General features: G+C 50.4%; 1 protein-coding gene across 1 annotated transcript in view; it reads left to right on the top strand.

The window, feature by feature from the left end:
* Positions 1–22,181, top strand: part of SPATA21 (spermatogenesis associated 21) — a gene marked incomplete at its 5' end in the record, with an annotated part of 40,160 nt that extends 17,979 nt beyond the window's left edge. The window contains 6 exons of the mRNA XM_074381530.1: positions 2,526–2,663; positions 5,331–5,402; positions 5,526–5,643; positions 20,165–20,340; positions 21,250–21,427; positions 22,124–22,181. Of these exons, the coding sequence (XP_074237631.1) occupies positions 2,526–2,663; positions 5,331–5,402; positions 5,526–5,643; positions 20,165–20,340; positions 21,250–21,427; positions 22,124–22,181 (740 nt within the window). The remainder of the gene's footprint in view (positions 1–2,525; positions 2,664–5,330; positions 5,403–5,525; positions 5,644–20,164; positions 20,341–21,249; positions 21,428–22,123) is intronic.
* Positions 22,182–23,975: the final 1,794 nt, after the last annotated feature.

Raw genomic sequence — 23,975 nt, 5'->3', positions numbered from 1 at the left:
AGCAGTTCATAAACAACATGCCACTTTGACTTAGAGACTCAGGGTCCCACATCTACCAATCCCTGTCTGGTAATTAAAGAGCCCACCATCCTGCTCCAGTGGCTCAAACCACCAAGCATTCTGAGAGATCATACCTGCTTTTGAGAGTTGCTCTGATTTTTCTTTTTCTTTTTCTTTTTTTTTTTTTTTTTTGTGTGAGATGGAATTTCACTCTTGTTCACTCGCGGCCTCCTTGCGATCCACCGCGCCCGGCCTCTGATTTTTCTTTTTGTGGTGGGGTCACCACATGCCCCAACACCAATCCTCGCCCTACCTCTTCCCCACCACTCAGCGCTGTTTGTCAGAGACTTCCAGGCTAACAGAGGCTATTGTGTGCGCGCACTGAGTTCATATAATGCCTCCAAGAGGGTGCACTGTTGCGATGGCCATTGTACAGATCTGGAAATAGAGGCTCAGAAAAGGGCAGCAACTTGCCGGTGGCAGCCCTCCCAGTCAGTGGGAGCTGCCATAACAAATGACCGCAGACCGGGCGGCTGAAACAGCAGACACTTATTTTGTCACAGTTCTGGAGCGAAGTCCAAGATCAGGGTGCCAGCAGGTCAGTTTCTTCTGCGGCCTCCTTGCGTGGCTTGCAGACAGCTGTGTTCTCATTGTCCTCACGTGGTCTCGCCTCTGTGAATGCGCAACCCTGGTATCTTTTTGTGTGTCCAAATTTGCATTAATTTTTATTTATGTATTTATTTTTTGAGATGGAGTCTCAATCTGTTGCCCAGGCTAGAGTGCAGTGGCATGATCTCAGCTGACTGCAGCCTCCCCTTCCTGGGTTCAAGTGATTCTCCTGCCTCAGCCTTCTGAGTAGCTGGGATTACAGGTGTGCGCCACCACACCTGGGTAATTTTTGAATTTTTTGTAGAGAAGTTTCACCATGTTGGTCAGGCTGGTCTTGAACTCCTGACCTCGTGATCCTCCCACCGTGACCTCCCAAAGTGCTAGGATTACAGTGTGAGCCACTGCGCCTGGCCTATTTTTTAATTTATGTATTTATTTATTCTTTTGAGACAGGGTCTTGCTCTGTCACCCAGGCTGGAATGCAGTGGTGCAATCCTACCTCACTGCAGCCTCCACCTCCAGGGTTCAAGTAATCCTTCCACCTCAGCCTCCTGAGTGGCTGGGACTACAGGCATGTGCCACTGTGCCTGGCTAATTTCTAAAATTTTTTTACAGAGACAGAGTCTCTTGTGTTGCCCAGGCTGGTCTCGGACTCCCAGGCTCAAGTGATTCTACTGCCTCGGCTTCCGAAAGTGCTGGGATTACAGGTGCAAGCCATCACCTAGCCCAAATTTCTTTTTTGTATGAGGACATCACTTGAATTGGATTAGGGCCCACCCTAAAGGCCTCTTTTTAACCTAATCACCTATTTAAACGCCCTGTCTTCAAACACCGTCACATTTGGAAGTACTGGGGGTTGAGACTTCAACATAAAAGCCACCCAGCTTATTAAATGGCAGAGCCAGGCTGGGCACGGTGGCTCATGGCTGTAACTCCAGCCCTTTGGGAGGCCGAAGCAGGAGGATCGCTTGAGCCTAGGATTTCAACCCCAGCCGGAGCAACACAGGGAGACCCTATCTTTACTAAAAATAAAAATGAAAAACGCTGGTACTCAGGGGGCTGAGGGAGGAGAATCACGTGAACCTGGATGCAGAGGTTGCAGTGAGCCGAGATCCCGCCACTGCACTCCAGTCTGGGCTACAGAGCGAGACTCCTTCTCAATAAACAAATATATAAATAAAAATAATTAAAAAAAAAAAAAAGCTGCGCATGGTGGTGCGCACCTGTAGTCCCAGCTACTGGGGAGGCTCAGACAGTAGGATCCCTTGAGCCTAGGAGATGGAGGATACAGTGAGCCATGATCACACCATTGCACTCCCACCAGAGCTATAGAGTAAGACCCTCTGTTGACTTCAACCCACATTTTGCCATGGGCTGAGAAACCAGACACCACACGATCTGACTAGTACATGGCCTTTGTATCAGTTAGTGCTGCTCTGGGACACTCTCAGACCCTTCCCATCCTCTGCTGTGGTCCACACAGTGCAGCAATCCTAGCGACCACGTCCATCCAGATAGGTGACCAAGGTGCAGGGCACAGACTTAGTCAGAAAGAATGTCCAGTCACTAACCTCTGAGTCTCAGTTTCCCCATCGCTACAACAAGAATAAGCATTCTCAGCCTCCCAAGTAGCTGGGACAACAGACACGCACCAACAGGCCTGGCTAATTTTTGTATTTTTAGTAGAGACAGGGTTTTGCCATGTTGGCCAGGCGGGTCTTGAACTCCTGGCCTTAGGTGATCTGCCTGCCTTGGCCTCCCAAAGTGCTGGGATTTCAGGCATGAGCCACCATGCCCAGCTCCTTTATTTTCATTCTTGATGGTAGAGGAGGCTGGCAGGAGGGTGGTTGGGGTGATGAGATGAATGGGGAAAACAAGAAATGCCCCTACCCCACATAACCCTGCCCTCCCCACAGCCTTCCGCAGCTACTTTGAGATCTTCAATGGCCCTGGTGAAGTGGACGCACAGAGCCTGAAGAATATCCTGCTCCTAGTGGGCTTCTCTGTGACGCCGGCCCAGGTGGAGGACGCCCTGATGAGTGCTGACGTCAATGGTGAGTGGCAGAGGGCTCTGCTCTACGTCCCAGGCAGGGCCTGCTTTACTGGCATGAGAGCTGTGCCGCTGCATGGGCGCCACACCGGGAGGGTCCCGTGCTTGGTGTAATGCTCTGCTGTCACAACCTAGAAATTCCTTTGTTGTTCTTGTTGTTTGAGACGGGGTCTCATTCTGCTGCTCAGGCTGAGTGCAATCCTGTGATCCTGGCTCACCACAACCTCCCAGGCTCAAGCAATCCTGCCACCTCAGCCTCTTGAGTAGCTGGAACTATAGGCATACTACCATGCCTGGCTAATTTTTTGGTTTTTGCAGAGATAGGGTCTCACTTTGTTGCCCAGGCTGGTCTCAAACTCCTGGATTCAAGGGAGCCACCCGCCTCAGCCTCTTGAAGTGCCGGGATTACAGGTGTGAGTTACTATGCCCAACATCGTAGAATTTTTTTTTTTCCTGAGACAAAGTCTCACTCTGTCACCCAGGCTGGAGTGCAGATCTCGGCTCGCTGCAACCTCCACATCCCAGGTTTAAGTGGTTCTCCCGCTTCAGCCTCCTGAGTAGCTGGGATTACAGGCGCCTGCCACCACGCCTGACTAATTTTTGCAGTTTTAGTAGAGAAGGGGTTTCACCATCTTGGCCAGGCTGATCTTGAACTCCTGACCTCATGATCTACCCGCCTTAGCCTCCCAAAGTGCTGGGATTACAGGCGCGAACCACCGCAGCTGGCCACATTAGCTGCTAGTATTATTTTTATCTAATAAATACTTACCAAATGTCTTCTGTGGGCCCGTCCCCGTGCAGGGCACAGAGGATAAGGAGATGTATAAGACGCATGAGATCCTGCCCTGGAAGGGCTCACAGAAACAGCTACTGCCATTAGGCGAGGGCTGACACAAAAGAAAGAGGCACCAGTGGAAGTGGGACTTAAAGTGGCTTAGAAGGGGGCCAGGCACCGTGGCTCTCACCTGTAATCCAGCACTTTGGGAGGCTGAGGTGGGTGGATCACCTGAAGTCGGGAGTTGGAGACCAGCCTGGCCAACATGGTGAAACTCCATCTCTACTAAAAATGCAAAAATTCGCTGGGCATGGTAATCCCGGCTACTCGGAAGGTGGAGTTGGAGGGTGGTGGAGGAATTCTAGGGCAGAGAAGGAAGCAGCATGTACAAAGGCCCAGGGCGGGGAAGCAGGTTAGTGCTGGGGAGACTGGCACAAAGTGAGGCTGGAGTCAGGCGACAGGCAGCTCCTGCAGGGCCTGGAAGGCCAAGGTGGGACTCTTATAGGTACCTGTTCCGTGCAGCGACTAGCATAAGGTATTATCAGTCATTGACATTTAGTGAGCATGTGTTATACGCACGGTGCTGTTCTTTTTTTTTTTTTTTGAGACAGTCTTGCTCTTTCGCCAGGCACCAGGCTGGAGTGCAATGGCCCGATCTCGGCTCACTGCAACCTCCGCCTCCCGGCTTCCAGCAATTCTCCTGACTCAGCCTCCCGAGTAGCTGGGACTATAGGCACCCGCCACCATGCCCCACTAATTTTTGTATTTCAGTAGAGACGGGGTTTCACTATGTTGGCCAGGATGGTCTCAATCTCTTGACCTCACGATCCGCCCGCCTCAGCTTCCCAAAGAGCTGGGAGTACAGGCGTGAGCCACTGCGCCCGGCCATGCATGGTGGTGTTTTTTTTTTTTTGGTTTTTTTTTTTGAGACAGAGTTTCGCTCTTGTTACCCAGGCTGGAGTGCAATGGCGCGATCTTGGCTCACCGCAACCTCCGCCTCCTGGGTTCAAGCAATTCTCCTGCCTCAGCCTCCTGAGTAGCGGGGATTACAGGCACGCGTCACCATGCCCAGCTAATTTTTTGTATTTTTAGTAGAGACGGGGTTTCACCATGTTGACCGGGATGATCTCGATCTCTTGGCCTCGTGATCCACCCACCTCGGCCTCCCAAAGTGCTGGGATTACAGGCGTGAGCCACCGCGCCCGGCCTCATGGTGCTGTTCTAAGTGCTTTGCCTCCTTTTATCTCAGAGGTTGCCATTATGATTATTCTCTCCCTAATGATGAGAAAACTAAAGCTTAGTGTGGGTAAGAGACCTTGCCAAGGTCACACAGGTAGTAAGTGGCGGACCTGGAGTATGAGCCAACACTGCTTCCTCTAGGATGGAAGTTCCAGGAACTTCTAATCCAGGAAGTTAGAGATTTGGTTTTATTTTGAGACAGCATCTCCCTCTGTTGCCCAGGCTGGACTGCAGTGGCACAACCACATCCACTGTAGCCTTGACCTCCCAGGCTCAGGAAATTCTTCCACCTGAGCCTCCCAAGTAGCTGAGGCTACAGGCACATGCCACTACACCGAGCTAATTTTTATATTTTTGGTAGAGATGAGGTCTCACTATGTTGCCCAGGCTGGTCTCGAACTCCTGGGCTCAAGCCATCCTCCCGCCTTGGCCTCCCAAAGTGCTAAGATTACAGATATGAGCCACTGCGTCCAGCCCTATTCAGAAGATTTTAACTTTCAGCTTCGACTTTGCTATGTCTCCCATTTTCTGCATTGAGTATGCACTGCTTTGATAATCAGACCAGCGAGTAACTTGTAATAACCACACCTGGGCTGCAATGCATGGACCTGTTCTGGAAGGTCCCTGCCCACCCGGTTACTCCTCTGGCCTCCACAGGAGATGGTCATGTGGACTTCAAAGACTTCTTGGCTGTGATGACAGACACCAGGCGCTTCTTCTGCTCTGTGGGTGAGCAGGGATGTGCCCAGGGTAGTCAGAACTAGAGGAGGGGCTGGGAGGCTGGTTGTGGGGAGAGGAGAGGGCATTCAGGACTGCCCAGTGGTAACGGCAACCACTATCCCATGTCTCCAGAACAGAACACCCTGACGAACATGGCTCCCCACAACCCCCACACGCTGCTCTTTGAGATCCTGTCCCAGCTGGTAGAGATGCTGGCCTTACCAGAGGCAGCCTTGGAGGAGATCACAAAGTGAGTGGGGCTGGTTGTTGGGGGTGAGGGCTGTGGACACAGAGGTGGCATCTAGCATTTTGGCACTGAGAACTTTTGGTAGTTAGGACTTTTAGTCACAAGTGAAAGAGGCTGGAATCCAGGGCAGTGGTTCACGCATCTAATCCCAGCGCTTTGGGTGGCCAAGGCGGGTGGATCACCTGCAGTCAGGAATTCAAGATCAGACTGGCCAACATGGCGAAACCCCATCTCTACTAATACAAATAATTAGCCAGGCATGGTGGCACACACCTGTAATCCCAGCTACTCGGGAGGCTGAACCATGAGAATTGCTTGAACCCAGGAGGCAGAAGTTGCAGTGAGCTGAGATTGCACCACTGCACTCCAGCCTGGGTAACAGAGTGAGACTCTGTCTCACAAAAAGAAAAAAAGTAAGTGGAAGAAACTGGAATAAAACTGGCTGAAGCAGAAGAGGAATGTGTGGCCCAAATCACTGGTTGGGGCCTCAGGATTAGCAGGATTCCCGAGACCAAATGATACCAGTAAGGTTTTCTCTCTCCATCTATCCATGTCTGTGCACTGGCTTTGAGTTCAGCTAGGCTCTTCCTACAGAGAGAGGGATGGTAGCTGTCGGGCCCATACTCACACCCTCCTAGGGCAGCAAGAGGAATTCTTTCCTGCAGCACCCATAGAGCAATCCCAGGAAAGGAATTTGACGGATCCTACCTGGGTCAGAAGACACAAACGCCTCCACTCTCGAGGGCAGGTGGGTGGGTAGGCAGTGGTTCATCTAAGGAAGTGACAGCCACAGGTGAAACAACACGAACATGTCAGGGCTAGAGGCAAAGGGTGAAGGCGGACTGGTCCAGTTGATCTTCAAATGGCAGTTTCAGGCCCTCATGCCTCAGAGGAGGCCAAGCCTCCATTTCCAGTCTTTGAAATGCACATATTTTAGCCTGGCACGGTGGCACATGCCTGTAGTCCCAGCTACTCGGGAGGCTGAGGTGGGAGGATCGCTTGAGCCCAGGAATTCCGGGGTGTAGTGCACTACGCCGATTGGGTGTCCACACTAAGTTCAGTATCATTATGGTGACCTCCTGGGAGTGGGGGACCACCAGGTTGCCCAAGGAGGGGTAAACTGGCCCTCCTTAAACAGGTCAGAAATGGAGCAGGTCAAAACTCCTGTGCTGATCAGTAGTGGGATCACGCCTGTGAACAGCCACTGCACTCCAGCCTGGGCAACATAGCAAGACCCCGTCTCTAAAAAAAAAGAAAAAAAGAATATACATATTTTAATGATTGTTGCTCAATAAATGCTAGCTATCTTTTTTCTTTTTCTTTTTTTTAAGACAGGGCTTCACCATGTTGTTCAGGCTGGTCTTGAACTCCCGACCTCAGGTGATCCACCCGCCTTGGCCTCCAAAGTGCTTGAATTACAGGCATGAGCCACCATGCCCGGCCTAAATGCTAGCTTTCAACAGAGGTGGCTGGGTCTCCCTCTGTCACCCAGGCTGGAGTGTAGTGATAAAATCACGGCTCACTGCAACCTCGACCTCCTGGGTTCAATCAATCTTCCCACCTCCGCTTCCCTAGTAGCTGGGACTACGGGTGTGTGCCACTATGCCTGGCTTCTCAAAATGCTGGGACTACAGGCATGAGTCACCATGCCCAGCCAAAAGGCAGTTTGTTGCTGGGCAAGGCGGTGTGTGCCTGTAGTCTAGCTACTCAGGAGGCTAAAGGGGAAGGATTGCTTGAGCTCAGGAGTTTGAGGCTGTAGCGGGCTATGATGGTGCCACTCCACTCCAGCCTGGGTGACAGAGTAATAGCCCATCTCTAAAAAAAGAAAAGAAAAAATGTAGAGTTCTGTCTGTGCCTCTTACTACTTCTGTAGCTTTGGGCAAGTTGCTTTCTCTCAAGACTCAGTTTCTTCATCTGTAAAATGAGGTCACATTTCCTCAACTCTTCAATGCAAGTGACGGAAGGATACCAGGACAGAAGTGTATCTCACAGAATTGAGCCTGTAGGAACCAGGCCCTCAGCCTGCTGGAATCTCCTCTCAATGTATCACACAAAGCCTTGTCCCTGCCAATCAGTAAGTTGGACTCATTTTTTTCCTACCACAGACCAGGCCTTTTCCACATGGGCCAGGGAAAGGGGAATGATTGCAGCCTGTTCCAGCAAGATCTATTTAGCAACTGCAAAGACAAGAGATCTTTTTTTCCATCCGGGCACGGTGGCTTATGCCTATAATCCCAGCACTTTAGGAGGCCAAGGCAGGTGGATCACCTGAGGTCAGGAGTTCAAGACCAGCCTGGCCAACACGGCAAAACCTCATCTCTACTAACAATACAAAAATCAGCTGGGCATGGTGGTGGACACCTGTAATCCCAGCTATTCGGGAGACTGAGGCAGGAGAGTCGCTTGAACCAGGAAGGTGGAGGTTGCAGTGACCTGAGATTGCACCAGTGCACTCCAGCCTGGGCAACAAGTGCGAAACTCCATCTCAAAATAAAATAAAATAAAAATAACTAAAAGAGTATGATTGGAGGGACTCCATGTTTGGGTCCCCTTCCACAAACACTCCCTTCATGGAAGCCATCTTTCTCTCTCCTGGATTTTCCCTCTGGAGTCCCCTTCCACACTCTCTCCGTGGAAGCCTGTCTTCCCCTCCTAAACTCCACCTCTCTTTATTCCCATCCGCTCAGTGTGGAAGCTGCGTTCCTCTCCCAGATGCCGTCTTTCTGGATTCTCTCACTCAGTGTGGGAGTTAGCTGTTTCTTTCTCTCTCCTTCTCCAGTTTCTCTCTCTTTAAATAAATCAAATATATATATATATACACACATATATATATATACACACACACACACACACACACACATATACATATATATATAAATTTTAAAAATTTTAATAAGTATAATTGGATTTTTGTAACATAAAGGATAAGTGCTTCAGGGGATGCATAACCCTGAAGTCTCGCTCTGTTGCCTAGGCTGGAGTATCCATTGTATTTTTTTTTTTTTTTTTTTTTGAGACAGAGTCTTGCTCTGTTGCCCAGGCTGGAGAGCAATGGCACAATCTCAGCTCACTGCAACCTCTGTCTCCTAGGTTCAAGTGATTCTCCTGCCTCAGCTTCTCAAGTAGCTGGGATTATAGGTGCCCACAACCATGCCCAGCTAATTCTTGTTATTTTTAGTAGAGACGGGGTTTCTCCCTGTTGTCCAGGATGGTCTCGAACTCCTGATCTCAGGTGATCCACCCGCCTCAGCCTTCCTTTTTTTTTTTTTTTTTTTTTTGAGACGGAGTTTCGCTCTTGTTACCCAGGCTGGAGTGCAATGGCGCGATCTCGGCTCACCGCAACCTCCGCCTCCTGGGTTCAGGCAATTCTCCTGCCTCAGCCTCCTGAGTAGCTGGGATTACAGGCACGCGCCACCATGGCCGGCTAATTTTTTGTATTTTTAGTAGAGACGGGGTTTCACCATGTTGACCAAGATGGTCTCGATCTCTCGACCTCGTGATCCACCCGCCTCGGCCTCCCAAAGTGCTGGGATTACAGGCGTGAGCCACCGCGCCCGGCTGTTTTTTTTTTTTTTTTTTTTTTTTTTTTGAGGCAGAGTTTCGCTCTTGTTACCCAGGCTGGAGTGCAATGGCGCGATCTCGGCTCACCACAACCTCCGCCTCCTGGGTTCAGGCAATTCTCCTGCCTCAGCCTCCTGAGTAGCTGGGATTACAGGCACGCGCCACCACGCCCAGCTAATTTTTTGTATTTTTAGTAGAGACGGGGTTTCATCATGTTGACCAGGATGGTCTTGATCTCTTGACCTCGTGATCCACCCGCCTCAGCCTCCCAAAGTGCTGGGATTACAGGCTTGAGCCACCGCGCCCGGCCATCAGCCTTCCTAAGTGCTGGGATTACAGGTGTGAGTCACTGTGCCCAGCCTCATTGTATTTTTAGTAGAGTCAGAGTTTCACCATGTTGGCTAGGCTGATCTTGAACTCCTGACCTCAGGTGATATACCTGCCTCGGCCTCCCAAAGTGCTGGGATTACTGGCATGAACCACCATGCCGGGCCTCTTTTAGTTATTTTAAATTGCACAATTACATTATTGATGACTACAGTCACCCTGTTGTGCTGTATTTTTGGTACCCACTCAGCATATTTTTTGTTTCGTTTTGCTTTTTTTTGAGACAGTGTCTCACTTTGTCGTCCAGGCTGGAATGCAGTGGCGTGATCTCGGCCCACTGCAATCACCACCTCCCAGGTTCAAGCGATTCTCTTGTCTCCAGGTGTGCACACCACACACGGCTAATTTTTGTTGGTCAGACTGGCCTCGAACTCCTGACCTTATGATCTGCCCGCCTTAGCTGCCCAAAGTGGTGGGATTACAGGCTTGGGCCACTGTGCCCAGCCTCTGCATGTTTTTTTTTGTTTTGTTTTGTGTTCGTTTGTTTTTTGAGACAGAATCTCACTCTGTTGCCCAGGCTGGAGTGCAATGGGGCAGTCTCGGCTCACTGCAACCTCTGCCTCCCGGGTTCAAGCAATTATCCTGCCTCAACCTCCCCAATAGCTGGGATTATAAGGGCCCGCCACCAGACCCAGCTGAAAAAAGAAAAAGGAAAATGCCAGAACTTTTTCCATGTAGTTGAACCAATTTAAACTCCCACCAACAATATGAGTGCTCCAGTTACTCCCCATCTTGTTCAGATTTGGTACTGTCAGTCTTATTTAGTCATTCTGGTGGATGTGAGGCTGTATTTTTTTTTTCACTTGCATTTGTTTGTATTCCTGAATACTATTTTTTTTTTTTTTTTTTGAGACAGAATCTTGCTCTGTTGCCCAGGCTGGAGTGCAGTGGTGCAATCTCAGCTCACTGCGAGCTGTGACTCCCGGGTTCAAGCAATTCTCCTGCCTCAGCCTCTGGAGTAGCTGGGAGTACAAGAGTGCACCACCACACCCAGCTAATTTTTGTAATTTTAGTAGATATGGGGTTTCTTTCTTTTTTTTTTTTTTTTCTGAGACGGAGTTTCGCTTTTGTTACCCAGGCTGGAGTGCAATGGCGCGATCTCAGCTAACTACAACCTCCGCCTCCTGGGTTCAGGCAATTCTCCTGCCTCAGCCTCCTGAGTAGCTGGGATTACAGGCACGTGCCACCATGCCCAGCTAATTGTTTGTATTTTTAGTAGAGATGGGGTTTCACCATGTTGACCAGGATGGTCTCGATCTCTTGACCTCGTGATCCACCCGCCTCGGCCTCCCAAAGTGCTAGGATTACAGGCTTGAGCCACTGCACCCGGCCTAGATATGGGGTTTCACCATATTGACCAGGCTGACCTCAAACTCCTGACCTCAAGCGATCTGCCCACCTCAGCCTCCCAAAGTTCTGGGGTTCACTTTTCTTCAATTATTTATTATTATTTTGAGACAAAGTTTCGCTGTGTCACCCAGGCTGGAATGCAACAGCACAGATCTTGGCGCACTGCAACCTCTGCCTCCGGGTTCCAGAGATTCTCCTGTCTCAGCCTTTGGAGTAGCTGGGATTACAGGTACCTGCCATCATGCCCAGCTAATTTCTGTATTTTTGTAGAGACAGGGTTTCACCATGTTGGCCAGCCTGGTCTTGATTTCCTGACCTCAGGTGATCCGCCCACTTCGGCTCCCAAAGTGTTGGGATTACAGGCGTGAACCACCGTGCCTGGCTTCTTCAATTATTTTTTCATTCTCTTCCTCAGACTTGATAATTCCATTGTCCTATCGTCAAACTCACAGATTCTTCTCCCTGCTCAAATCTACCTTGAATCCCGCTAGTAAAATTTTCATTTCGATTATTGTACTTCTCAACTCCAGAGTGAAAAGTGATTATTCCACTGTCCTATCTTCAAGTTCATTGATTCTTCTGCCCACTCAAATCTACCTTGAATCCCTCTCGTGAAACTTTCATTTCAGTTATCGTACTTTTCAACTCCACAATCTTTTTGGTTTCTTGTTTGGATTTTTAATCTCTTTTGTAAATTTCCATCTTGTTCATACATTGTTTTCTGGACTTTCTCCAAGTCTTCCTTTGGTTCTCTGAGCATCTTTTTTTTTTTTTTTTTTTTTTTTTTTTGAGACGGAGTTTCGCTCTTGTTACCCAGGATGGAGTGCAATGGCGCGATCTCGGCTCACCGCAACCTCCGCCTCCCGGGTTCAGGCAATTCTCCTGCCTCAGCCTCCTGAGTAGCTGGGATTACAGGCACGTGCCACCATGCCCAGCTAATTTTTTGTATTTTTAGTAGAGACGGGGTTTCACCATGTTGACCAGGACGGTCTCGATCTCTTGACCTCGTGATCCACCCGCCTCGGCCTCCCAAAGTGCTGGGATTACAGGCTTGAGCCACCGCGCCCGGCCGACCTCTGAGCATCTTTAAGACAGCTATTTTTTTTTTTTTTTTTTTTTGTCTTTTTGCTTCTTTCCTTAATGTGGAGAACAGGGTCTCGCTATATTGCCCAGGCAGGTCTCAAACTCCTGGACTCAAGCTATCCTTCCGCCTCTGCCTCCCTAAGAGCTGGGATTACAGGTGTGAACCACAGGGCCCGGCCAAGACAGCTGTTCTATAAAGACTTTTTCTAGTACATCTGTTGTCAGGTCTTTTTCAGGGACTGTTTCTGTTGATTTTTTTTTTCCTTTAAATGGCTATGCTTGGCTAGGCGTGGTGGCTCATGCCTGTAATCCCAGCACTTTGGAAGGCTGAAGCAGGCGTATCACCTGAGGTTGGGAGTTCAAGACTAGCCTGACCACACGGAGAAACCCCATCCCCACTAAAAATAAAAAATTAGCTGGGCATGACGGCAGGCACCTGTAATTCCAGCTACTTGGGAGGCTGAGGCAGGAGAATTGCTTGAACCTGGGAGGTGGAGGTTGTGGTAAGCCAAGAACACACCACCGCACTCCAGCCTAGGCAACAAGAGCAAAACTCCATCTCAAAAAAATAAAAAAAATGCCGGGCGCGGTGGCTCAAGCCTATAATCTCAGCACTTTGGGAGGCCGAGGTGGGTAGATCACGAGGTCAAGAGATCGAGACCATCCTGGTCAACATGGTGAAACCCCATCTCTACTAAAGGTGCAAAAAATTAGCTGGGCATGGTGGTGCGTGCCTGTAATCCCAGCTACTCAGGAGGCTGAGGCAGGAGAATTGCCTGAACCCAGGAGGCGGAGGTTGCGGCGAGCCGAGATCGCGCCATTGCACTCCAGCCTGGGTAACAAGAGCGAAACTTCGTCTAAAAAAAAAAAATAAATAAAAATAAGCTGGGCGATGTGGCTCATATCTGTAATCCCAGCACTTTGGGTGGCCAAGGCGGGTGGATCATGAAGTCAGGAGTTCAAAACCAGCCTGGCCAAGATGGTGAAACTCTGTCTCTACTAAAAATACAAAAATTAGCTGGACGCAGTGATGGGCACCAGTGATGGGAGGTTGAGGCAGGAGAATCGCTTGAACCTAGGAGGCAGAGGTTGCAGTGAGCCAAGATTGCACCACTGCACTCTAGCCTGGGTGACAGAGCAAGACTCTATCTCAATAAATAAATAAATAGCGCCGGGCACGGTGGCTCAAGCCTGTAATCCCAGCACTTTGGGAGGCCGAGGCGGGTGGATCACGAGGTCAAGAGATCCAGACCCTCCTGGTCAACATGGTGAAACCCCATCTCTACTAAAAATACAAAAAAAATTAGCTGGGCATGGTGGCGCGTGCCTGTAATCCCAGTTACTCAGGAGGTTGAGGCAGGAGGATTGCCTGAACCCAGGAGGCGGAGGTTGCGGTGAGCTGAGATCGCGCCATTGCACTCCAGCCTGGGTAACAAAAGTGAAACTCCGTCTCTAAATGAATAAATAAATAAATGGCCAAGCTTCCCTGTTTCTTTGAATGACTATGATTTTTTGCTGAAAACTGGACATTTGAATCTAAGAATGTGGTAACTATGACAATAAGATTCTCCCCATCCCTCGAAGTTTGCTGTTTTTTGGTTATTGTTTATTCATTTTTGTTGTTGCAGGCTGTCTCTGTGTCAAAGAGCAGTCTAAAGTATACACTTAAGCTCTTCTCAGATCTTTTCTGAGCCCGTGCCTTTCCCTGAGAACTGGGGTTACTTTCTAATTTCCCCCCATAGATACGGTTGCTTCTGAATGTCTTAGTCTTCAATGTCTGCGTCCGAAAAGGGTGAAAAGAGAAAAATGAAGTGAGGAAAAGGGCACTGACCCTTTGCACTTCCTGGAAGTCACTTCAACTGGAAGGGAGTCTTGGTTTACCAAAAAAAAAAAAACAACAAACCATACACACACACACAGGGGGCAAGGGCTTGCAACGACGTCGGGAGGTCCAACGGCTCCTCTTTGCACCTTTGTTTTCAGAAGCAGCCATTAGTGATCAGAGCACAACTCCCACTATTGTGGAGGACAGGGCCCTTGTCGTCTACCCTGGCTCCAGCAAGCCGCTCCTGGGGCTGGAAATGGAGGACAAATAGCTGATACTGTGCTAAAAGTTTAACTTGACCAAGATTAACTGCAATTTGCCATCCAAACCTTCCCCTGGATGGCGTAAGACTCCAGAGTTCCAAAGCAGTAGGACAGATTCTGCCAGTGCAATTGTCTAGGTTTGAAGGCAGATTCCTGGTTGCTTCCCACTCCCCCATCTGATCTTTAGCCCATCCAATGAATTTTTCACTTGGGTATTGTTGTTCTTATATTTTTTGTAGATACAGGGTTTTGCCATAATGCCATGTTGCCCAGGCTGGTCTTGAACTGGGTTCAAGCAATCCTGCGTCGGCCTCCCAAAGTGCTAGGCTCAGAAAAGACCTGAGAAGATCTTAAGTTTATACCTTCGGCTGATCTTGGGCACAGAGACAGCCTACAACAACAACAAGGACAATTAAAAAAACAACAAACAGCCGGGCACGGTGGCTCAAGCCTGTAATCCCAGCACTTTGGGAGGCTGAGGCGGGTGGATCACGAGGTCAAGAGATCGAGACCATCCTGGCCAACACGGTGAAACCCCGTCTCTACTAAAAATACAAAAAATTAACTGGGCATGGTGGTGCATGCCTGTAATCCCAGCTACTCAGGAGGCTGAGGCAGGAGAATTGCCTGAACCCAGGAGGCGGAGGTTGCGGTGAGCCGAGATCGCGCCATTGCACTCCAGCCTGGGTAACAAGAGCGAAACTCAGTCTCAAAAAAAAAAAAAAAAAAAAAAAAAAAAAAAAAAAAACAAAAAAAAAAAAAAAAAAAAAAACTCTGAGGAAGGGGGAGAATCTTTTTTTTTTTTTTTTTTTGAGACAGGGTCTTGCTCTGGTGGCCTGATCTCATCTCACTGCAACTTCCTCCTCCAGGTTTAAGTGGCTCTCCTGCCTCAGCTTCCTAAGTAGCTGGGATTACAGGCACCTGCCACCACGACTGGCTAATTTTTCTATTTTTAGTAGAGAAGGGTTTCACCACATTGGCCAGGCTGGTCTTGAACTCCTGACCTCATGATCTACCCACCTCAACCTCCCAAAGTGCTGGGATTACAGGCGTGAGCCACAACGTCCGCATTATTATTATTATTGTTATTATTATTATTTTGACATAGAGTCTTGCTCTGTCACCCAGGCTGGAATGCAGTGGTGTGATCTCAGCTCACTGCGACCTCAGCCTCCCAGGTTCAAGCGATTCTACTGCCTCAGCCTCCTGAGTAGCTGGAATTACAGGCGCCTACCACCATGCCTGGCTAATTTTTGTATTTTTAGTAGAGATGGGGTTTCACCAGACTGGTCAGGCTAGCCTCGAACTCCTGACCATATGATCTGCCTGCCTCAGCCTCCCAAAGTGCTGGGATTACAGGCATGAGCCACTGCGCCAGGCTGAGAACCCTACTTTCGTAGTTAGCACATTATTTATTAGATTCAAATGCCATTTTCAGTGAGCCACTGCACCTGGCCAGGTATTGCATTTTTCATGTTTAGAGATTTGGCTGGGTGTGGTTTGTGGCATTTGCGCTGTCATCGCAGGATCTCCCTTCACCGTCTTCCTTTTCCTTTTCCTCTCTCCTGCATTCTATCTCCTGCTTGCTTTTTCTTTTGAGATGGAGTTTTGCTATGTTGCCCTGGCTGGATTGCAGTGGTGCCATCTCGGCTCACTGCAACCTCTGCCTCCTGGGTTCAAGTGATTCTCATGCCTTCACCTCCCGAGTAGCTGGGATTACAGGCATGCGCCACCATGCCCAGCTAATTTTGTATGTTTTTTTGAGACGGAGTTTCGCTCATTACCCAGGCTGGAGTGCAATGGCGCGATCTCAGCTCATTGCAACCTCCACCTCCTGGGTTCAGGCAATTCTCCTGCCTCAGCCTCCTGAGTAGCTGGGATTACAGGCACGCACCACCATGCCCAGCTAATTTTTTTCTATTTTTAGTAGAGACGGGGTTTGACTATGTTGACCAGGATGGTCTCGATCTCTTGACCTCGTGATCCACCCGCCTCGGCCTCCCAAAGTGCTGGGATTAGAGGCGTGAGCCACGGCGCCCAGCCCAATTTTGTATTTTTAGTAGAGATGGGGGATTTTACCATGTTGGCCAGGCTGGTCTCGAACTCCTGATCTCAGGTGATCCTCCTGCCTCAGCCTCCTGGAAGTGCTGGGACTATAGGTGTGAGCCACTGCACCTGGCCGGGATCTCCTGCTTTCTGTAATCACATCTTTCTCTTTTTTTTTTTTTGAGACAGAGTGTCGCTCTTGTTACCCAGGCTGGAGTGCAATGGCGCGATCTCGGCTCACCGCAACCTCCGCCTCCTGGGTTCAGGCAATTCTCCTGCCTCAGCCTCCTGAGTAGCTGGGATTACAGGCACCCGCCGCCATGCCCAGCTAATTTTTTGTATTTTCAGTAGAGACGGGGTTTCACCATGTTGACCAGGATGGTCTCGATCTCTCGACCTCGTGATCCGCCCGCCTCGGCCTCCCAAAGTGCTGGGATTACAGTCGTGAGCCACCGCGGCCGGCCATCTTTCTCTTTTCTGATTTATGTTCTTATTTTGGAAGAACATGTTCTCCAGTAGCTTCTTGGAAAAGGATGCGTGGGAGGTAATGTTGTTGATTACCTATGTCTACAAATGTGTTTGTAACTCTCCAGTCTCCTTGCTGGCTCCAGCTGTTTCCTGCACCTCCCAGCCTTTTCAGAGGCCACTCCTCTGCCTGAAGACTCTTCCTCCAGATACCCATTCTGTTTCCTCCCCTCATCCTGTTCAAATGTCACCTCTGAGACCTTTGCTTACCGCTTTAAGCAAAAGAGCCCCTGATCCCTACCTCCTACCCTTCTACTTTTCCTCAGGGCACCCAGCACTCCTAACGTGGCATTTGTGACAGGATCTTGCCCTGTCATCGCCCAGGCTGCAGTGCAGTGGTATGATGACAGCTCGCTGCAGCCTTGACTTCCCTGCTCAAGCAATCCTCTTGTGTCAGCCTCTTGAGTAGCTGGGACTACAGGCACATGTCACCATGCCCAGCTAATTTTTAAATTTTTTGTAGGCCGGGCGTGGTGGCTCACATCTGTAATCCAAACACTTTGGAGGCCAAGGCGGGCGGATCACCTGAGGTTGAGAGTTCAAGACCAGCCTGACCAACATGGTGAAACCCTGTCTTAATTAAAATAAAAAAAAAATTTTTTTGGCCGGGCGCGGTGGCTCACGCCTGTAATCCCAGCACTTTGGGAGGCCGAGGCGGGTGGATCACAAGGTCAAGAGATTGAGACCATCCTGGTCAACATGGTGAAACCCTGTCTCTACTAAAAATACAAAAAATTAGCTGGGCATGGTGGCGCGTGCCTGTAATCCCAGCTACTCAGGAGGCTGAGGCAGGAGAATTGCCTGAACCCAGGAGGCGGAGGTTGCGGTGAGCCAAGATTGCGCCATTGCACTCCAGCCTGGGTAACAAGAGTAAAACTCCGTCTCAAAAAAAAAAAAAAAAAATTTTTTTTATAGAGGTGTCTCATTATGTTGCCTAGGCTGGTCTCAAACTCCTGGGCTTAAGTAACCCTCCTACCTTGGTCTCCCAAAGTGCTGGGATTGCAAGCATCAGCCCCACCATGCCTGGCCTGTTATTTTTATTTACTTGTTTACGGTCTGACTCTGCCAGTAGGTCTGTGTCCAGGTAGTTGATGTGACAAATGATTCCAAGAAAGAGGAATAAGGGAAGGGGTGTGAACCATGGAGGAGGAGGAGCCAAGTCAAGGATGTGTTACTGAGTCAAACACCTCCCACGATCTTCTGGGGAGACTAAAAATGGCAGCTCAGGGCTGGGCATGGTGGCTCACACCTGTAATCCCAGCACTTTGGGAGGCTGAGGCAGGTGGATTACCTGAGGTCAGGAGTTCCAGACCAGCCTGGCCAACATGATGAAACCCCATCTCTACTAAAAATACAAAAAACTAGCTGGGCTTAGTGGCACATGCCTGTAATCCCAGCTCGGGAGGCTGAGGCAGGAGAATTGCTGGAACCCAGGAGGCAGAGGTTGCAGTGAGCTGAGATTGTGCCACTGCACTCCAGCCTTGGCAACAAGAGCAAAACTGTCTCAAAAGAAAACGAATGGCAGCTCAGAACTGCTAGAAGGAAGAGAAAAGCCTGTATAGCTCATCCACTAGCTCCTTTGGCAAAGGTGGCCCCGACAGATGCTTAACTTCCCTGCACTCTGGGTTGCATGTGTCAGAGAATCCCTGGGACAGGAAGCAAGAGGCTCAGGCCTGAGGCGAGACCTGTAGGGTTGTCTCTGTGCAAAGCTAGTTGAAGCCTGTGTGTAAGCGGCCACTGTGGCACCCTTGGTCCAAGGTGTTAGTAGCTGGCTGGAGTAAGTACGGCTGAGACTACGATACAGGGGCCCTGTGTGGATGGCTCCTTCAACACTCTTTTCCAGTCACTTAGAAGAGTAGTCAGGACACAGTGAGCATTCAGTAAATATTTACTGAATGCTGTTGCAGTCTAGTAGCTGGGAAAGGCAAGTAGTGAGCTAAGAAAATCAAGTAGGGGCTGGGTGTGGTGGTTCACGTCTGTAATCCCAGCACTTTAGGAGGCTGAGGCAGGCGGATTGCCTGAGGTCAGGAGTTTGAGACCAGTCTGGCCAACAGGGTAAAACTCCGTCTCTACTAAAAATACAAAAAAAATTTAGCCAGGTGTGGTGGCATGCATCTGTTATCCCAGCTACTTGGGAGGCTGAGGCAGGGGAATTGCTTGAACCAGGGAGGTGGAGGTTGCAGTTAGCCCTGAGATTGGGCCACTGCACTCTAGCCTGGGCGACAGAGCGAAACTCCATCTCAAAAAAAAGAAAGAGCCGGGTGCGGTGGCTCACGCCTGTAATCCCAGCACTTTGGGAGGCCGAGGTGGGTGGATCACGAGGTCAAGAGATCAAGACCATCCTGGTCAACATGGTGAAACCCCGTCTCTACTAAAAATACAAAAATTAGCTGGGCATGGTGGCGCACGCCTGTAGTCCCAGCTACTAGGGAGGCTGAGGCAGGAGAATTGCTTGAACCCAGGAGGCGGAGGTTGCGGTGAGCCGAGATTGTGCCATTGCACTCCAGCCTGGGTGACAAGAGTGAAACCCTGTCTCAAAAAAAAAAAAAAAAAAAAAAAAAGAAAATCAAGTGGGTTGTGGGCTGTAATTGGGTAACTACAGGTTCCAGGGGGCCTCCAGCAGGAGCCTAGCTACCCCGTGGAGTAGGGGTGTGGAGGATAGGACAGAGAAGACTTTCTGGAGCAGAGGGTCCTTAACCTGAAATCTGGAAGATGAGCAGGAGCAACTGCACAGATGATTTACAAAGTACTTGCACATCTAAGTAAATATATCAGTGATAAAATCATAGGGAATGGCCGCATGCAATGGCTCACACCTGTAATCCCAACACTTTGGAAGGCCAAGATGGAAGGATAGCTTGAGGCCAGGAGTTCGTGACCAGCCTGGGCAACAAAGTGAGACCACATCTCTACACAAAAATTTTTTAAAAATAGCTAGACATGGTGGTAGAGGTCCCATTTACTTGAGAGGCTGACGTAAAAGGATCAGTTGAGCCCAGTTCGAGACTGTAGTGAGGCCATGTTCACACCACTGCACTTCAGTTTGGGCAACAGAGTGAGACTCTGTCTCCCTGCCTCGCCCCCAAAAAATAACAGGTAACATGTACAAAGCATTATCTGTGTGCCAGACACCATGCTGCATGCTTGGTGGGCCTTGTTAATTAATCCTTATTATTTAATCCTATGGCACATGAACTGTTTGATGTTTTACCCAATGGAAACTTGAAGCTCAAAGAATCCAAGTCACTCGCATTAACAGGGTAGAGAGAATCACTTCCCTCCGTTTTACACAGGGCTACAGAGGCCCAAAGCAGGGCAGTGACTTGCTCATGGTCACAGAAAGGTAAGGGCTGAGCTGGGACTAGAACCCAGGTTTCCTGACTCCTAGGCTTGTGTTCCTGCTCCAGAGCTGGCTAGAGAGGGGCTGAGGAGAAGGGTGAATTAAACACAGCCAGGCTGAGATGGGTGGGCACTGCCTCCCCAGCTACTACCAGAAAAAGCTGAAGGCAGGCACCTGCAAGGCCCAAGAAATGGAAGCGGCCATACGCCGGCTGCGGTTGCGGAAGAAGATTCCCTACAACCCCCAGCAGGAAGAGAGCTCAGAAGTCCCAGAACGAAAGGTCCTCAGTATCCTGGGCCGGCTGAAGCAGCAGAACTATGGTGAGGGCCCTGGGCAGGGGGTGCTGGGCTGGGCTGGGCTGGGGTCAGGGCTCTGCTCTCTTGCCCGTCTGGCCTCCTTACTTACCTGGGGCCCTCAGGCAGCCAGACCCAGGGAGCTGAGGCCAGTTTCTCACTTTGGGCTTAACTGCATATTGATAACCACTATTTGACATCCAGGCCTGTGACAATGACAATGGCCCCCTGCATTGGACTGCTCCCCTCCTGCCTTAGCCTGAGCTCAGGTTGGTCCCATGAGCCAGGACTGACACAGGAACAGCTGTAGAGATTGGCAATCCCAGCTTACTGTTTACTGAGTGCCCCACTGTGCTAGGCCCTTTGCTGATGCTCTAGAATCATCCTCATAATCATGTATTTCCTCCATTTTACAGATTAGAAAAATGAAACTGATAAAGTTAAGCAGCTTGCCCAATGCCCCTATCTAGTATGTTTTGGAAAGAGGAGTTTATATCCAGGTCTGACCCCAAAATCTATGCTCCTTCCACTAGCTAAGCCTGCCTCCCTTGCCCAGGTACCATTTATTAGGCTCCTATTGTGTGCCAAGTCACAGGATAGGAGGTTGGCGGTCTTTCTAGAGTATGCCTACTAGATTTTGCCAGCACCCAGCACAAAGACATCTGCTCCTTGTTAAGCTGTTACCAGCCCTTATTCTGTGTGCAGTACTGAGCTGAGTGCTTGCATATATTACTCCTTTAATCCTCATCAACTCTTGGGAGGCGGGTACCACTATCACCACCTCCAGAGGCACCAGAGAGCTCAGAGAGGTTAAGTGACTTGCCCCAAACCACCCAGTTCATTAGGTAGCAGAGTCAGGATTTCACCGGAATCTGCCTGCCTCCCAAGGCTGGGCGTGCTCCGAAGCATTCCCCCTTCTGCCTCCTCCTTCACCAGCTCCCAACCTGCAGAGCCCCTATGGCCAAGTGCCCTGCATCCCGCTCTGCCCACGGTTGGACAAGAAGATGGTCCGTAGGAAGCCGACCACCCACCACATGCTAGATGAGTGTGTACCCTCCGGCCTGGATCCTGACATCCATAGCCCCTTCTTCCAGACAGGATCTCAAGGAAACAGGTGGGTGCCCAGAGAAAGGGTCCTAGCCCAGGCCCTTCCAGACCCTTCCTTAACAGGCTCCTCGCCTAATGCCTGAGAGTCCCTAAGAGATGATACCTGAGAGGCTGCTTGCTTCAGGGAGGAGAAAGAGTGAAAGGCAAAAAAAAAAAACCAAACCTTTGTTGAGTGCCTGTGTACCCAGCAGATTGGGCAAAGGAGCATCTCCTGTGGTCCCCTTTCAGATCACTGGGGAAAGAAGCCCTAGACTTGGAATCAGGCCCCTAAGCCCAACTGCTGTCTCCTCCATTTCTTTTTATTTATTTTTTCTTTTTTGAGACGGAGTTTCTCAACGCTCTTGTTACCCAGGCTGGAGTGCAATGGCGCGATCTCGGCTCACCGCAACCTCCGCCTCCCGGGTTCAGGCAATTCCCCTGCCTCAGCTAGCTGGGATTACAGGCACGTGCCACCATGCCCAGCTGATTTTTTGTATTTTTAGTAGAGACGGGGTCTCATCATGTTGACCAGGATGGTCTCAATCTCTTGACCTCGTGATCCACCCGCCTCGGCCTCCCAAAGTGCTGGGATTACAGGCGTGAGCCACCACGCCCGGCTGTCTCCTCCACTTCTGAGGGGATGCTCCTCTTTCTCCTCACTTGGGCATCACGGATGTCTTGCGTACTGGCCAATGTCTCCCACCCTCTGCCCCCCTCTCCCCAGGGAACACAACTCTGACAAAAGAAAGTGGCTCAGCTCTATGCCGGCTCGAACCCACTGACCCTCTGGAGGCCCGAGTCTGGGCAGGTGCTCAAGGCCTGCAGACAGATGGGTCACCAGGCAGGAGCTGCTGCTGGAGTTTGCTTTTGTGGCCTGGCAAGCTAATAAACAACAATAACTTCAGCCTCTGTCCCTGTTGCCAAGGAAGGGCCTCAAGTTGTCAACTCGGCCAGCACTGGGTTCTCAGAGTGCAAGGTTCCACCTCAAAGCCAGGCCCAGGGTTGGAGTTTCTGCTCCAGGCATCCCTGTGTGCAGTCTTGACATTCTGTGCATTCTCAAAGCACAGGGCTAGGCCTCTCCTCAGATAAGTGCGTCCCCCTCTGGACTCGGAGCCCCACAAAAGTGGGCGTTCTTTCTCTCCACTTGTTCTAAAGACAAGCCTTATGGAAGAGCAGGAGGTACCGTCTGCCATGCTCCTTCCAACAAAATCCCAGGACCCAGGGTTCTCCTTCTCTGGGAGCCCCAAGAGGGGTGGGTCCTTTCTCCTCAACCCACATACCACCCGGCCTACTATTCTACCAAAGACAGTCTCTCCCTGGGACTGAGCAGAGGGTAACCCCCCAGGGTTAAATAAGCGGCCACAGCAAGACATAGAGGGGCAGAGACTGAAATGAGGACAAAGATCTGACAAGTTTAAAACATGTATTTAAAATACAATTTATAAAATGCTGAATCTGCCGACTCAGGAGCCCGCGGTGCAGGGTGGGGTGGGAGTGGGCAGCTGCCCGCTACACCAGCAGAGTAAGACTGCAGGGGTGCGGCCCTCCCTCCCATGCCCTTCTGTTCAGACACCCAAGGGGCCCGTGTGCACCCCTGGGATCACACGACCAGAAAACAGGACCCCAGAGGTTTCTTGAGTCTCTGCTTACCAGGGAGGCTGGGTACAGCTCTGCCAGCCCATCCCTGAGCAGGGCACCCCCAGATGGGGCAGAGCAGGGTATGGCTGGGCTGGGCAGGGCAGGGCAGGGCTGGGTGGGGCAGGTGGGCTCTGGAAGGGGCTGATGGTAGCAGATAGGGTGTTGCCTCCTGCCTGCAGGTGGGGAGCACCCTGATTGAGTGGGCTGAGAAAGGCTGGTCACCAGGCCTGGACCCCCCCAGCTCCTTTGGTTATAGGCTGACATCAGAGTAGTGGCTCATGGGAAGCGGTTAGCTGGAAGGTCTGAGGCCTGGCCCATGGGGTCAGGAAGGAACTGGGGGACGGGGACAGTACCGTGAAGGCAGATAAAGGGGCAGCAGCCTCAAGTTTCTGCCCCCCATCCCCCTGGGGTTTTCCAAGCCAAAGCCTGCAACTTACTTTAAAAAAGAAAAGGAAAAAAAGCACTTAGGAAAGTTATAGACAACTACCCCAAAAATACCCTCCCACACGCAAAATCCAAACCGTTTCCTCATCTCCCTTCCCGCCTCCCCCAACACAATACATTTTCCTTTTTCTTTCTTTTTAAAAATGTTGCCTGCCACCTCTCCATTTGGGAAGCCCAGGGCATCACTGCTGGTGGGTGGCTGACAGGCACACAGCGGGCTAAGCTCATCTTTGGCCAGAGGGAGGTGGTAGGACCAGTCCCTGCCACATCCTCAATCCACAGACACCCACCAGCCACCCTTTACTTTGGCCTCCACTTGAGGGTAGTGGGGCAAGAACAGGCGGTCCCAATGGCTGGGCAGCGAGCACTTCTGGCCTTCCCACCTGAACTATCTCTATGCCCTTGTCCAGTTGAAAGGACAGTCTCACCCTGGGCGGGAAACCACTATTAGATGAAGGCTGGACACTACACATTTAGAATGGGGACACTTCGTT

The sequence above is a fragment of the Saimiri boliviensis genome, chromosome 11 (assembly GCF_048565385.1).
Source record: "Saimiri boliviensis isolate mSaiBol1 chromosome 11, mSaiBol1.pri, whole genome shotgun sequence".
Lineage (NCBI taxonomy): Eukaryota > Metazoa > Chordata > Mammalia > Primates > Cebidae > Saimiri > Saimiri boliviensis.
This window is presented reverse-complemented; position numbering and strand designations above follow the sequence as displayed.